This window comes from Polyodon spathula, chromosome 3 (genome assembly GCF_017654505.1).
Source record: "Polyodon spathula isolate WHYD16114869_AA chromosome 3, ASM1765450v1, whole genome shotgun sequence".
Classification (NCBI taxonomy): Eukaryota; Metazoa; Chordata; class Actinopteri; order Acipenseriformes; family Polyodontidae; genus Polyodon; species Polyodon spathula.
In genome coordinates, this window is record NC_054536.1 from 37,808,333 (window position 1) to 37,825,810 (window position 17,478).

At 36.8% G+C, this 17,478-nt stretch overlaps 1 protein-coding gene across 3 annotated transcripts in view; it reads left to right on the forward strand.

Annotated features, from left to right (window-relative positions):
• Positions 1 to 1,244: 1,244 nt before the first annotated feature.
• Positions 1,245 to 17,478, forward strand: part of LOC121313061 (exocyst complex component 3-like) — a 32,187-nt gene continuing 15,953 nt past the window's right edge. Inside the window, exons 1-3 of one of the 3 annotated variants that reach the window (XM_041245199.1) lie at positions 1,245 to 1,300; positions 9,552 to 9,709; positions 12,251 to 12,470. In XM_041245199.1, the coding sequence (XP_041101133.1) occupies positions 9,566 to 9,709; positions 12,251 to 12,470 (364 nt within the window). In that variant the 5' untranslated portion in view covers positions 1,245 to 1,300; positions 9,552 to 9,565. Of the gene's footprint in view, positions 1,386 to 9,551; positions 9,710 to 12,250; positions 12,471 to 17,478 lie in introns of all 3 variants that reach the window. The other 2 variants (XM_041245197.1, XM_041245198.1) reach the window with 2 other exon arrangements.

The window sequence follows — 17,478 nt, forward strand, 5'->3', positions numbered from 1 at the left end:
AGGGGGCCTCTTTAAAGGAGCTTCATTGACTGATATCTGTACTGTGACTAGATGGGCTACTCCTCTTACATTCACTAGGTTCTACCGGCTTAATGTGGTAGATCCCTCTATCCCTTCATTAGGCATGAAGGTCCTTGAGGTTGCATGCTTTCACCGATATCTGTAGTTTTGCGGTGTCGAGTTGCCCCTTGTCTGCTGTCTCCGCTCATGCTCCCTTGTGATGGGTTTGGTATACTTTTCCCAAAAGTATTGGTTGATGGTTGTTTTCGAATTGGAAGGGAACATTAGGGTACAGATGTAACCCTTGTTCCCTGAAAGATGACCACCAAACCTTGCGAGGTCGCATCACTCGCATTCGCGGGTTCAATGCAATAGAGAAAGTGAGCTCCGCGCAGTGACTACTTATTCCCTCAGTAGGCAGGGCCGAGGACGTCACTCCCCGAAGGGGCCTATTGGCAGCTCTGACATAAAATTCTCAGCCTGTGGCAGGCATATCCTTAAAGTGGTTGGTGGTCGTTTTCTCTTTCAGGGAACCAGGGTTACATCCCAAACCTAACCCTGTGTGAAATGAAGATTGGGTTGTCCCAAGCCAGTACGTGGAGATTTGGGACTGACAAAATATTGACACTGGTTTTGTTTGTGTTTTCATTATTAATGAATGAATGAATTAATTTGTATTATTAATTATTATGTTATACGTATGTGCTGCTTTTTTTGCTCTAAATGGCAGCTATATTTCGTGAAGAGATTTAATTCGATCGAGCTATTTAAAAAAAAAAAAAAAAATAATAATAATAATAATAATAATAATAATAATAATAATAATAATAATAATCCGATCGACTACGACCATTACCAATAGACATTAATAATGACAATACTGTTATGACGATACTACTACGGCTACTACGATACTGACTACTGATTATGATGAGATGATATTATTATATGTGATCTATGATATTATTAATAATAATAATAATAATAATAATAATAATAATAAGCAGCTAATTTATATACACTAAAATAGAAATGTTAGACTTTTTGTATAATTTACTGAAGAACGATTTTACTTTCTGTATGAAAACAAACATTTTAAAACAAAAGTACAATTCGTAGAAAGCAATTTTATTTTTGCAGAGCCCGATGCTGGATATTGTAGTTTGTCCCGAAGCTTGTCTCAATTTAAATCAACAGACAAAGAGCGCTTGTAGAACTACAATTCCTAGAATGCACTTCGAAATACACAGGAAGTTGGTCTTGCCAGCAGTCGGGCGGTGGACAAGCTCTAGACAAGGAAGTTAGTATTTTAATAAGAAGAATGTGATTAATGCCTCAATATAAATCATTCTTATCAGTTTAATAATCCACAGGTAATACTACAGGTAGGAAAACATTTAATATAGTATTTATTTATGTTAGCATAACAACGTACCTGCAGAAAAGCCCTTCGCAGACCGTGGGGCCTGTGAGTGTGACAGTTCCATTTTATTTTAGATTTAAAATTTCAGTAACATTATCGTTTTCACAGTGCTAAGCTAAACATGTGGTATCGACGTATACTGTGCATGATACTATAGTAGCGATTGTGTGATTTTTAACGATTTATAAATTAAATGGGTTAAAAACAAAAAAAAACAAAAAAAAAACACGATCTTTTAATTGTTTCCTAAATAGTCTGAAATTTAAATGCCCTGTAATGTGCATGTTCCAGCTGTACTGGATATTTTGTGGAAACACTAACACACCGTACATACTGTGGTGTTGTGCTTGGTTTACAAATCTGTATGTTTAAGGTCATTTTTGTGCTATACAATAGCATTAGTAAGACAGTACTGGTCATATGCAGTTGTTATATACAGTGCCTATAGAAAGTTTACACCCCCTTTCAAAATGTTTACCTTTTGTTGCCTTATAGGCTGGAATTAAAATGCATTAAAATTGTTTTTTTTTTTTCATTTATCTACACATCCTATCCCCAACTTCCAAGTGAAAAAAATATTCTGGAAATTTGTAGAAAATCTATTAAAAATAAAACTGAAATAGCTTGGTTGGATAAGTGTCCACCCCCCTTGTAATAGCGGTCTTAAATGAGCTCAGGTGGAACCAATCGCCTTCAAAATCACACACTAAGTGGCCTCCACCTGGGTTAAATTGTAGTGATTCACATGATTTCAGGATAAATTCAGCAGTTCCTGTAGGTTCCCTCTACTGGGTAGTGCATTTCAAAGCAAAGACTCAACCATGAGCACAAAGGTGCTTTCAAAAGAACTTCGGGATCAGGGGATTGGTATAAAAAATATCAAAGGCCTTGAATATCCCTTGGAGAACGGTCAAGAGGATTATTAAGAAGTGGAAGGTGTATGGCAACACCAAGACCCTGCCTAGATCAGGCTGTCCCTCCAAACTGGATGACCGAGCAAGAAGGAGACTGATCAGAGAGGCTACCAAGAGGCCAGTGACAACTTTGTAAGAGTTACAGGCTTTTATGGCCAAGACTGGTCAAAGTGTGTATGTGACAACAATATCCCAAGCACTCCACAAATCTGGCCTGTATGGTAAGGTGGCAAGAAGGAAGCCATTACTCAAGAAATCCCACCTTGAATCCCGTTTGTAGTATACAAAAAAACACTCAGGAGATTCTGTAGCCATGTGGCAAAAAGTTTTGTGGTCTGACAAAACTAAAATGGAACTTTTTGTCCTAAATGCAAAGCGTTATGTTTGGCGCAAACCCAACACAGTGCATCACCCATATCCTCGAGACACACCAATTTAAACCACAAAACTTGTTTATGTATTTTTTTTTTCATACCAGTTCCCCATTTTCTAAGCGCAGTAAGACCTTTTCAGGGGCTCATATTCGATACTGTCTTATGTCTATTACATGTTAAATAATCTCTCAATTCTTATATTTAACAAAATACACTAACACAGAACTACTTTACTTGAAGCAGGCTTTATAACTAGGCCAGGTGTTTTACTTACAGGGGTATCTTAGAACTTAAGGAATCAAAAGCAATGGAATGGAAGCTGGTTTGCATGGGTTTTCAAGAACTGGCTTGATAAGGTTCTTGCTTGGATCAATAAACAACCAAATGAGTAAGATGGGCCAAATGGACCACCTCCTTGTTTGTAACATCTCTTAAAAGTCACATACAACATAATACCTCCATGCATCTATACTGTATCGTTTATAAAGTAAAACAGTATCAATGCTAAACTAGACTAGCCTGATTGATTCATGTATACTGTAAAACTTTTTTTAAATGAACACAGTAATGTGTAACATTAGTGAATACACTAGGGTTTACTAAAGTGTTGCACCTGTTTCAGTAGTCCCAAGCCAGTTGTAAACGAGTTGGAAGTCTTGGGTAAAGTGTACTAGGCAGGCGCAGTGCTGTTTGCAACTTTTTAGGGAATGCTTTGCGGCTGCAGTTTCTGTTTGCAGTTCAAGCGTAGATGAATATGTAATTATGGGCGTTCCTACATAAATTAGCAAATAGGGTGGAGATCGTGCAAATCAGGATTCTCAAATAGTATAATGAGATGTACAAAAGCCACATACAATTGTGACAGTTACAATTGCATACATTTTTAAAGAACTTTTGAAACCATGTTTTAAACAGTTGCAATTGTTGCTGGTATTTCCCAGCCCTCCTTTCCTCGTGCTTTGTCACTTGTGCGCAATACATTTTTGAGGCAAACAGCCAAATACCTATTTTTCTCGAAAAGCAGGGTGTACTTGCAAGCCTTGAAAACAAATTTCTGTGACATTACTTGTTTTCCCAATGTGTTACAAGCAAGACTGCATACATGTGCTGCTAACTCCTCTAGCTCATTTTGATAATCTTTTAGCACTGTACCACTGACTAACTTAAATAAAAGCGTACAGTATAATTTGACTTATAGGCTACTCATGAGAATGTGAATTAGTGGTATTATGCAACATTTGTTGCTGGTCCCTTGAAATTTGTATTAACGAGAATTGACTGACCTTCTGTATCGTAACTTGTCAATGCTGCCCCATGATCTATTTTGTGTTCATTGTTTAGGCTACCAAGTTAATACTACTACTATGACTACTACGACTACTAATAATAATAATAATAAAAAAAACCCCGCTAATATCATTGATGCAATTTAAAATAATCTGATGCGCATTGGACACCAATGTGTACAGTGCAGCAGAATGATTTATTTTGTGTTATCTTACTGGTAGCCTACAGTCTAAAGTAAAAAGAAAGTGTGCTAGGTGTTGTTCATTTGATTTTACTACTTTGCTGTATACTGTACAGGGTTTGAATTTCAGTGCAGGATCGTGGATTTTCCAAGTTGCTTCCGCATATCTGCAACTTTCAGTGCTGGAAAATCCCGCAGAGATATTTTAAGACACCAAGGTTCTGTATTTTTCACCCAATTTAGAATGCCTGAAACACTACAACAATCTGTAAAGAAGTGGGTGTCAGTGATGAAAGCACTATGAGCCACATTCTGAGTAGTTCTGGTTAAAAAAAAAAACGTGATTTTTATATATATATATATATATATATATATATATATATATATATATATATATATATATATATATATATATATATGACCAAAGATCATTATTTTGGAATTTTTCATTTTATTTTACATTTATTCTCATAACTACCACATATAGTATGCCTGATCTTGTTGCAACTTACATACTATGAAAGGAAAGTTTGTGGCCTTTGTGTTACATGCATGCAGTACAAACTATCTAGTAGTTAAACGTGCACAAATGAAAACAGTGAAAAACAGTCTCTGTGTAAAGAGTTAAAAAGAAAGAAATGGAGCGCTGGTTAAAAAGAAAAGCACCTTTTTCTTCTGCTGCAGCAAAAACTTCACGTCAGGCAATGGCAAAAGCAATGGAGAGTGCTGTGTCTCACAGTGATGAACAGCTGTTAGGTCTCCTGAAAGCAGCTTATTTTAAAGCAACACCAGTGTGAATGTTGATGCAGTAAAAATGTATATATATAGAGTTTTTTATATGCAAAAGTGCCTTTTCTTTAGCCATTCCCCCTAAAAATTTTTAATCCCCCCTCCATTGTCTGCAGCATAGGGGGGGACACAAAACTGAAATTCAAGCCCTGCTGTATAGAAGTGCTGTACAGATTTATATATTTTTACATAATATAATCATTTGTCTTATTTCAGCGCAATGATTTATACTTTTAAAATACATTGAGCACTGTATATGTATGTGTTTCGATTTTATTGTATTTTTTTAAAACCTGACACTTCTTAATGTCCGACAAACATATCCGGTTTAGTGAGGGTTTACTGTATGGTAATGAAAATCTTTTTGATAGAAAAAAACATTTTTTATTTGGGGGTGAAGGTGAGGGCCCACTATAGATTCGGATGGGATTAAACTGCCTTTATATATTAGGGATGGTCACCAATATCAATATCGATAATATTTTCCATATATCATGTACACTCGCAGAGACATATTTTTTATTGCTAGTACTGCTAAAAATACAATTGCAGTTTAATCAAGTTTATTTTATGTTAAGATGCAAAAATTAAGATACCCTATACAGTGCCTGTAGAAAGTCTACACCCCCTTGAATTTTTTTCACATTTTCTGGTGTCAGTGCCTCAGAGTTTCATGCATTTAAATGAGGATTTTTTTTCCACTTCTCTACACACCATCACCACGCTGTTAAGGGGAAAAAAGTTATATATTAAAAATGCAAAACTGAAAGATCATAATTGGATAGGTCTCCACCCCCCTGAGTTAATACTTGGTGGAAGCACCTTTGGCAGCAATTATAGCTGTGAGTCTGTTGGGATCGGTCTCTACCAACTTTGCACAGCTAAATTTGGCAATATTTGACCATTCTTTTTTACAAACTTGTTCAAGCTCTGTCAAGTTCCTTGGAGAGGGTTGATGGACAGCAATCTTCAAGTCATGCCAGACATTTTCGATTGGATTTAGGTCGGGGTGATGCCTGGGCCACTCAAGGGCATTTACCTTTTTGTTCCTTAGCCACTCCAGTGTAGCTTTGTGCTGTGTGCTTTGGGTCATTATCATGCTGAAAGGTGAACGTCCATCCCAGTTTCAGCTTTCTTGCAGAGGTCAGCAGGTTTTCCTCAAGGACTTCTCTTTACTTTGCTCCATTCATTTTCCCTTCTATCCTGACAAGTGCCCCATTCCCTGCATCCCCATAACATGATGCTGCCACCACCATGCTTCACAGTAGGGATGGTGTTCTTTGGGTGATATGCTGTGTTGGGTTTGCGCCAAATATAATGCTTTACATTTAGTCCAAAAAGTTCCGTTTTAGTTTCGTCAGACCACAAAACTTTTTGCCACATGGCTGAAGAATCTCCTGAGTGTTTTTTTTGCATACTTCAAACGGGAATCAAGGTGGGCTTTCTTGAGTAATGGCTTCCTTCTTGCCACCCTATCATACAGGCCAGATTTGTTGAGTGCTTGGGATATTGTTGTCACATGCACACTTTGACCAGTCTTGGCCATAAAAGCCTGTAGGTCTTGCAAACTTGCCATTGGCCTCTTGGTAGTCTCTCTGTTCAGTCTCCTTCTTGTTCGGTCATCCAGTTTGGATGGACAATCTGATCTAGGCAGGGTCTTGTGATGCCATACACCTTCCACTTCTTAATAATCGTCTTGACCGTGCTCCAAGGGATATACAAGGCCTTTGAATATGTGCCTTTCCGCAACTTTGTCTCTGAGTTCTTTTTAAAGCGCCTTGGTGCTTATGGTTGAGTCTTTACTTTGAAATGCACTCCTCAGCAGAGGGAACCTACAGGAACTGTTGAATGTATCCTGAAATCATGTTAATGACTACAATTTAATACAGGAGGAGGCCACTTAACTTGATGTGTGATTTTGAAGGTGATTGATTACACCCGAGCTCATTTAGGATTGCTATTAAAAGGGGGGTGGACACTTATCCAGCCAAGATATTTCAGTTTTTATATTTTAATTAATTTTCTACAAATTTGTATAATACTTTTTTCACTTGGAAGTTGTGGGGCAGAATGTATAAATAAATGAAAAAAAACAACTTTTAATGCATTTTAATTCCAGGCTATAAGGCAACAAAAGTGAAAATTTTGAAAGGGGTTGTATACTTTGTATAGGAACTGTACATACCAATCATTGTTAGTCTTATAGGCAAACATCATACATAAAGTATTATTTAACCATTTTATTCCATTGATTGGTGTTTTTGTTTTTCTAAGAACCCGATTAATAAATGTATTTCAAACATTAAGTAGCTATACATCAAGAAAAACAACAAATCCACAACCTATGTACCTTCTCCTGTCTGCTCTACTCCCGTTTCTTCACCAGTTTCCTCTCACCAGCCAATCCCCTACTGGAAACTCTATGCTGTTTTCCTAAAGTGCGCGCATCCAGTAATTAAAGATGGGGTGCAATGACAAAAAAAAAGTAATTGTTGAGTGCAGCTAAACTTTCTATACGTGTCCTGAAAGTTTCATTCACATTCATTACTTATAAAGTGGAAAAAGGCAAATTTGTTTCTTGGCAGTATTTTCACGTCTGCTTTTAGTGAAAAGCCTGTGCCAAGCATCCTTATTAAGACGGTGAATTTATTTTGAAGTATATCGCTTGATTGTTGCATCTATGCATTCCTGCTGTAGCGCATTATTGGAATTTAGTTGTTAATCAAACCAGAGGTTAAATTATCAAGTGTATGTTTGGACTACGCTACCCTCAGTAAAGGTGAGGGACCGAGCCATAGACACAGAGTGCGTCAGATTTCCATGGCAACAAATCAGCCACAATTCAACATGCATAACAGGTACAGTAATACCTGTCAACTTATGAAAACATGAGAACCAAAGGTCTCCTTTTTCAGACTTACTGCACAACTTTCCCAGAACAAATCAATATAATAATTCTTACATATACAGTAAAGAATGCTTTATTCTTAGCTTGTAGCCTATTGAATCTGATATAGCCTACATCATAAAGTATCCTAAGACATTTTCCCAGGTCGGATGGGGAAAATAATAATAAATAGATAAAGTTGAAGATTATGACGATCTAAATAGTCCGAAGGCAGAAGATTTTATGTGGAAGTGTCCCAACGAAATAGAGAGACTTCTCAGGAATGCATACAATAACGTGACATAACATAATCATTTTATCACATTTATTAATAATGTACATGGGAGTTTGTTGGATATATAAACGTCACTTTATACATATTTTCATCAAACAGTAAGAGATAATTATTATAAAATAATAGGATCATGCCCTTACCCTCTGCACCTCTCTTTTCCTGGCAGCTGCTTGAGTCCCAGTGAATTTACTTTTTTTACTAGAAGAAGAAAATGCTGCTGTCCTGCAGGTACCATCCGGATAAATGGATGGTACTGCATCCTTATTTAATTTCACTTTTTTTTTTTTTTTTTTTAACATCTTGAACATCATTACATTAATAAAGCTGTTTTCGGTAAAGTAGGTGCTGCAGATGCAGCTGCTGTTGGGTTTAGCATCCCAATCCCTCGTCCTCCTCACAAACTTCGCCCATTACTGGCATCGTACCGACTCTTTAGGACACTCGTGGAGAGATACCAATGACCCTGCTGTGTTGGAGCAACCATATATTTCACACCTATTTACCATGGTATCATGGTAAATTCTCGCTCTGAAGCACTGAAGAGATTTCTCGGACTCTCTTTCAGAGCATCAGATTGAGTTTACGAATGCACCCCTTCACGCCCCAGTATTAGGTATTGTAGGATTTTGTTATCATGATATATAGTAGATATTGATATACCACGGAACACTGCCGCCCACCCTGTCGGGTCTTATTGCTTACATAATATTATGTTTCATTAGTGAGAAGTCACTAATTTGTTTTAAACCTTAAAATACTTTTAATTTGTAGAGGGTAAACCTTTGGTATTTTAGTTGTGACTACTAGTGGAAAGTGAGGTCAATGGTTGGCAAAAAGTGAGTTATTTCCACCAATTAGTTACTCCTTGTAGTAAATTAAGTTGTAAATTATGCAGCTGTGACCAAGTATGTTACTGTACCCAATACAGTACATAACTTTTTCCTCCTGCTACCGTATCTGTGCTTTAGTTTTCTTTTCAACCATACCTTGGAATTACAGTATGCAAAATCTGTTATGAAGTTCCTTGATAATAGTTTTGTTTCATAAAAGATGAGGCCTCTTAGGGATTTTCATTTATCTAACATATTCTTAATATGAATAACATGCTTTTGCTGGGTAAAGGTTTTCTAAATTGTAATTCTAGAATAAAACGTGCAACTATATCCCAGATTACATTTTTTTTTTTTGCAAGTTGCTATTGATTATCAACATGCTTCTCTTATGCCTTCAATGAGAATGTTGTAAGGACATTCTATGAAATAATGTTCAAGGATTTACACTTGCAAGATTCAAATAAAATAGTTTTACAACCCTACAACCAAAAGTAGTAAAATATTACTTAAAAAGAGTGCAAACTATATATTTCTGTAGTAATACTGATGCGTCTCTCTTTGTGTTAAGGATCAGCAGTTGAAATGGAGGAGACGGACAGGGAGGCTGTTGCAACAGCCATACAAAGAGTTGCTGGGATGCTGCAAAGACCAGACCAGTTAGACAAAGTGGAACAGTACCGCAGGAGGGAGGCTCGCAAAAAGGCCTCAGTGGAGGCTAGACTCAAGGTATGTAATCCACTGACGACACAGTGCTTCATCGGTCCTATCCCATAGGTGAGTTAGTGGCTTGCAGAACTCAGCAACCTTGCATGTTGCTTTTCTGGGTGTTGGCCTTGTCAGGAAATAGTGTTACATGACTCAGTAGCAAATCCTTTAGTTATGTTTTTAGATTATCTGTCAGCAACCTGCTCTGCCCTGGCCTAGAGTATTCAATTTCAGATCACATGTAGACTACCCTGGCTGAGGTCCTTGTCCATAATTTTCCATCAGATGACATCTGTGCTTACCAATGTTTTACATTTTATTTGTATAGAAATGTTCATAATATAGTATTTTATGAAAGTTGAAAATTGACATGTTGTAATCGTCACTGTTGCATCTGCTACAATGTAACCTGTTTAATCCTGAATGTAAGAATTTCCCCCCAAAAAAAAACATTACATGAGTCATTACACAAAATACGTTTTAAATTAAATAAAAATAAATACATGTATCTCTGTTGATTTGCATAAAAAAGTGATTATTAAGCAACCCTAGAGAATATGATGTATTTAGTCTGCTGCTGCTCTTTCAATGCTATACAGAGGGTCAGCATTTCCACTAGGAAAAACTGCTGTCTGTCCCAGTGACGGGTCACTGATTATTTTATCGGTCACAACACAAAACATCGGCACCATTCATATGACACCTGTGCACTCGTAAAAGCAAGGCACAAACACGTAGTTATGGAATAAAAATAGGCTTATGACAAAAAGCAAAAACTGAAAGAAAATAGTTCATTACAATTTGTTTTCAGAAGTTGACATATTTTTTTCTTATTTAATAGTCATATTTCGGTTCATAATTTCAAATACAAATACAAGGAGGTTAAGTGACTTGCTCAGGGTCACACAGTGAGTCAGTGAGTGAGCCAGGATTTGAAGTCCTTTTCTTTAACCACTGGACCAGAAAACTACAGGTTTATTTTTTTGGGGGGGTGCAAACTTCCATAAGAGAAGACTGACATACATGTATCTAGACTAAAGTTGTATGGTTTTGTAAAAACCATACAAACATATAAACTGGACTTTATGCTTTCATTTCAATGAACACATGAGGCAAAGTCAATCAGAATCATGGATTAAAACAAAATAAACAAATTCTCCTCAACAGGAGGAATAAGAGGCGGGGAGGTGGATTGAATTGCCCTATCGGTGACTTGCTTTGTTTAGAAGCAGGATCTGCCGAATCACACTCAATCAACTGCAAATGCCTTTAAAGGGCGTAGTCTAGAGACACACTCATTCACTCTTGTTAGTGACAGTCAGTGTTTCTCTCTGCCCGTCAGCTAGCTTTTGAAACCTTGTCTGACGGGTATTTACCAGTTAACGGAAACGCTGGAGGGTATACCGGTATATACATCTGTACCTGAAGCCCTAGGTAATACCCTAAATGCTCTATACTTTTATTTTGTTTGCAAAAATACAGATCTGTTGTTTTTTCTTTTGTAATTTGAAGGATATGCCTATTAAAGACAGACAAGTTGTTACATTTAAAACTGTATTGTGGATATAGGTTTTCATTTAGTTGTATTTTCCCCCCTGCATTTGATTTAAAATATTTGACTGAGAAATTAGCTGTTGAAATTAGCAAACGGTGGCAATTTCAAACACCTACTGTCTAAAAAATAGCTTCATTGTTAGCCTGTTGCGTTTTCCCCATCTGGTTCACATCCATGTAATTGCATTCCCTTCATCACCTCCCTTTATTGAGGTCTGAAACTAAATTGATTGAGTACCGGATATTTTTTATCCCCTATGGCTGATTGAGAGTAGAAGGTTTCAGTTCATATCAATTATCAGGCTACTTTGACAGACTCCAAAGGGTATTACAGTTGTAATATCGTACTGAATGAAGGAAGACTGATGATGGAACGCTACTTATGTTTCAAAGGTTTTTCTGTACATATTTTATTGCATAATTGCATAATGTATTTATTTACAAAAAATTGACTTCATGTGGCCCACATTCAGTTTTGATAGGAATTTCATATATTTGCACTATGAACTTGTGTTGTAAATTGCTAATGTTTTGTTAAGGTAGTGCAGGGGTAGACAGCTTTGGTTTTCTTGCTCGAATAGACTGGAAGAGCCAAGGTTGCCTAAAGTTGAGCTAGTGTAGAAATTTTCTTAAAACATTGTTTGATGTTATAGGGTTCTTCCTGTAGCATTTTTTATATTATAGGAACAAACCAATTGAAACAAGAACTGTTTCTTCCTGTAACAAATCTACTTTTGTAATAGACTTTGTTTTTGTTTTTAAATTGTGGGAAAACTTTGAACTTGGGCGCAATATTTCTGTTGGGTCTTATTGGCTTGAAACTGTTTTTTGCTCGAACGTTCTTTGTTTAAGTACAACCTCAGAAAATAAAAAGAGCTTCCCTCAAATGTACATGAAAATGCAAGTTTAACGCAAAATTGTATTTATTGTAAATGGTCCAGCTTCTTTACTTATCTTCAATTAGAAAAGGTCAACGTTGAAATATTATGCTGTTAATTTACTTTTCAGGCGGCTATTCAGTCTCAACTCGACGGGGTACGAACTGGTCTAAGTCAACTCCATAATGCCTTGGGGGACGTGAAGGACATCCAGCAGTCCCTGGGAGACGTTAGCAAGGACTGGAGACAGAGCATCAACACCATAGAGAACTTGAAGGATGTGAAGGATGCTGTCGTGCAGCACAGTCAATTGGCTGCAGCTGTGGAGAACCTCAAAAACATTTTCTCAGGTAATTCGTTTTTATATTGTTTTGATGTCTAAAAAGTATGTTTAATTTATAAATTCACATTTAACCCTTTGCGGTCCATTTATTCAGTGCTTGTCAGGCGTGTCAGGTCCAACTTATTTTCACACGCGGTGTTTAAATTTGGTTTTTTTTTTTCAGAGTAAAACATGTTTAAAAGGCAGTGAATCGCAAAAGGACACTCAGTACTGTATCTCCAACCAAGCTCCACCCCTTGTTCTCTATATTTTTCACATAACTCTTTATAGACGTGCATACTGATAAATCCTCTCCTGATCACTCATTTTATCACCAAACTCCTCAATGCGGTCCAAGTCATTATTTTATTACTATAACATCTCAAAAAGCTCTGCAAATATCTGTGATATTCTTTGAGTGCTGGATGCAGAAGCAGCTATCTCCTTTGTTTATGTCCGTGTTATCTCTGGTGCATGGGGCTATCAGATACGCCCTTTTTTTCTGGCTTCATTCGGAAATACCGTCAGAGAAGGCACTCGTAATTGCTACATCATGTTGACGAATATGTACCAGTCTCGATCATAGTTTTGTCAGTAACAATTTTTTTATTTATTGTTTTATTTAGCTGGCAGTTTTTCAATCTGTCGCATCGCTTCTGGTGTGTGGTCATGTCACTGCAAAAGTATCTTGCATTGCGTCTGGTGTGTGACGGGTTTAAGTAATCACACAGACCAAATTCAGTTAAATGCTGACGCTTGTAGATATCTCAAAATAATGCAAAATCGTCAGAACACCGGCTTCTTCAGATTTCCTGCAGACTTCAAAACAGAATGTGTTCTTCAAGCTGCAATTTGAAGCTGTCCTTGCAGATGTTGCTGAATGCTCCACCACATTACATGAAATACAGACACATTTCACTGCAAATACAGTTGTAGCTGACACTGTATATAGACAGTTTGCCGATAGCAGTCCATTGTTTTTCATCAGGACCAACTTCAATGTCAAAATTAAAGCATGACTGCCCTGGCTTTATATTAACATCTAGTTTTCTATGTCAATAAAAAGCTAAAGCCTCAAACATTAAGTCATTCTGTACCCTGGTAAAAAGAGGTTTTTGTCCATGGAAACATTTAAAAATAATAAATAAAACTGCTGAGGTCTTTCAACATGTGCTTTATGAAAACCACTGGATTCGTTACTGAAATGATACAAATATTGGTCGATTTCTTACCTGTTAGGACTATTGTTTTTTTTTTTTTTTTCACAAATACTGCGTTACGGTCACATGTGCTCAGATGGAAGGTGGGTTCGTAAACTATTTGACTTGCTGTCATCTCACCATCAGGGTGTGGCAAATATTAGCTTGTCGTATGGACTGATATATCTGCAGTGAATAGCTGCATAATAAATATGTTGGTTGAGAGAGAAAGAAAAAAAGACAATGTTGGTTTTGCAATTGGAGCCCATCTAGCTCCATATGAACCAGTGTTCCATTCCAGAATTTCACTTTACACACTGAGGCAGGGGTACTCAAGAAATTTTTGTGAGGGTCGAAATTTCCAAAAAAAACAAGCAAATGAAAGGCCTCGAGGGCCGGTCATACCCAAACATATTTCTCCAATTTGGCAGTGGTCCTTTACAAATGCCGAGTACATTCAAATAACAATTGTAAATGACCCAGTACACAGAAATGGCTTTTTAAGCACAGACGTGCTATTTTTAATAAACAAAAACGAAAACAAAACCTCCGTTCGGAATACTAACTAAACACAGGACAGGAATCAAACTAATAAACAGGACAGCTAAGCTGCTTACCTGTTAAAAAATGAACACCAAACAAACATCATTTTTAACTACACAAAAAGGCTTTTCACTCTACCTTTTTTCTACAGCTGTACACACGCGCACAGTCGGGCTTCTTCACACACATCAGGCCAGCAGACCAGACTGGCTGCACACCTTTTAAACCCTGCGCTGGCATTAATTTACAGTAATTACCAAGTGCTGGTGATAATTAACAAAACACCTTATAATAAACATGCATTTGCACATCTTTTTCTTCAGCAGGGAGGAATTTAACCCTCTCCCTGCTCACACTATGTACAAATGCTTCCCTGTTTAATGGGATAGCTGTGTGTTCTTTTTCTCCTTCACAATACTTGTGAAGTGTGGCACAGATTTTAGGAAAAATTGAGGAAAAAAATCACTTTTACAGCAATTCCAAGACCTTCAAAGCAGCATCCTTTATTATTGGGTATTTCTGGTCAGGAATCAGAGGCCAAAATGCAAGGCTTGTTATGTAATTTCTTAATGCCTTTTAATGATGAGTCGTGTAGCAGGTCAATCAGTTCCATTTTCACATCAGCTTTGGAGAAGCCCAACACTTCACATGCTTCTGATACTTTTGTTAAATTGGCTGTATAAGCATCATCAATGCATTGAAGCAGAGGCGCCTGGAAACGAGAGACCTATGTTTTTTCGTTTTTACAAAAAGTGCCGTCACAAAAAAAAAAGATAACCTTCCGCAAAAAAATAATGTTGTCAACCAAAAAAGTTATAATTTTGACCAGTGAAAATGCGAGTCTCTTTGTGATTCCGGCTGGCAATCCCACCCTACATGAGACCTAAATTTGACCAGTAAAAAAACTGCAAGTGTAATCTGTGCAGAAATCCAAGAAAGGCAAGGAATTTAAGCCGGGATCTAATTGTGACTTGAGTACCTGCAAAACCCAGTTGAATGCATTTGAGACGCATCAGTTTATAACCTGTAATTTCCCATGTTTACCAATTTCTGCTAACAATAACAGTGCTACTTCAGGTATATCTGACTGAAATATTTAACAATGAAAATGAGCTCATAGCTAAATCTGGGTACAATAAATCTTATGACATGCTAAAAACTGTATGTTGTCCCTGTCAAATAAATAAATAAATACATTTCCAACGGTACAGTTGTTTGATTTTAAGACCCTTCCCAAAACTGTTCCTGTTTCGCTGACTGTCAAGCTGTAACCGGTACGCAATGGAACAGCTTACTAAATTATTTCACTGGGTAAGTATGAAAAACATTTTTTTATGTAATGTCACAGCACTTTTTGTAAACGCAAAAAAAATAGTTTTTTAGCTACACTATTCTTGCATCAGTCCTGAGAAAAATACCAGCTGGTTCTGAGAGTACTTGAGAAAAGCATAACCCACAACTTGAATATTTTGTTCTAACATAAAAGAATCAAGATTCTACTGATGTTTGCCAGTGTATACTGGATGTTTTAAATGCAAATCTAATAGCTTGTTTACTGTATCTGAATCTTACATATGTAGCAGTACAATTTACAAAAATGGACGACTTGGAACCAATTTACTGCAGTCCCCAATATACTCAGTATTTTGCGACGTTTGACTGACTACCATTTAAACTGTATAAACCCTCTTGTCATGTTTTACTGTTAAACACAAAAAAGAATGATGTTAAATATTTATAGTTTTAAACAGACTTGTTTTTTTTAAGAAAATTAAGATCATATCTTAACTGAGGGAAAAAGGAAGTCACTGGCCAAGAAAGTAAACGTTGATTGCGTGCAACTAGAAGGCGCGTGTCTGAGACTGCCTGCAGTCGCCTAGGCAACATAATTGAATACAACTGGCAGATAGAGAGAATTAAAAAAAAAAAAACTTTTTCCAGTTGTGTTTGTTACGAGAAAACCAAAGCACTCCATAACTTAGCTCTCGTCCCTTTTAGACTTACTTCCGACCTTGAGCCCTTGTAAATCATTAAAAGGGCAGTGTCCAGCCCATGGGCTGTATGTTGAGTACTGTGGCAGTAAGGCATGGTTGGAACTATGTTTCAATTAAAAAAAACAACAGAAAAAAAAGCCCAATAATAACAAGAGTGGGAATTGTGATGTGGAAGGCTGGGTTGCTTGAAACTCAAGATTTGTTTTAAGTGGCCTAATTATCACTTGATTTTCTTTTTATAGTATATGTGCAGTATTGTACTTTTGTATTTTAGAGACACTGTTGTACGTGACATTGTTAATTTGTAATGTCCCTGTTGTAAAAAAATTAAAATAAATAATCATGCTAGTTTAACTCCGAGTTAGCCTTCGTCATCCGGGCGGCTATTGTTAAAATAGAGCTGCAGCATTCCAGCTACAATTGGTCTGGTTTTGAGCATTTGCAGAGCTTTTTGAGATGTTATAGTAATAAAATAATGACCTGGATCGCATTATTGAGGAGTTTGATGATAGAACGAGTGATCAGGAGAGGATTTATCAGTATGCACGTCTGTAAAGAGGTATGTGAAAAATACAGAGAATAAGGGGTGGCTGGAGATACAGTACTGAGTGTCCTTTTGCGATTCAGTGCCTTTCAAACCTGTTTTACTCTGAAAAGAAAATTAAACAGCGGGTGTAAAATAAACAGCGCGTGTGAAAATAAATTGGACCTGATGCACCTGACAAGCGCTGAATAAATGGACTGCAAAGGGTTAATAACTGTTGAAATGCTGCTGCACTATGTCCACTGTTTTGTCATTTCAACTCGTTTCACATAATTTTAAAGCTGCAGTGTCTAGTGAAAGTCCACATAATAAAAATAAAAAAAAAACCACATTTGTAACTAGGTCGCTACATTTAAAAAACATAAATATGTGACATTTTCGATCCACTAAAATATAGGACTTTACATCATCTCTGCAAGTAAGACATTGCATTGTAGAATGTAAAACACAACACAAAATAATAAAAGTAGCACTATAGCATTAAAATGTTTAATACAAAAAAATGCTGCCTGAGTTATTTATTAAAAATAAATAAAATAAAAACAAATCCAAAATGTGGATTGTTGCGCAACAGGAAAGTGAGGTCAATCAAACATTTGTATCATCTGAACCAAAACTGCCAAACTCCATGTCTTTGTTATCTGAACCGAAGATAACCCTAACCCTGAATCATTCACTGCACAGAGCAACTACTTCTTGGCAGTTTTTTCTATTCATGTGAGCTGTGATATTTCCCCTCACGCATTATTTGCGCAT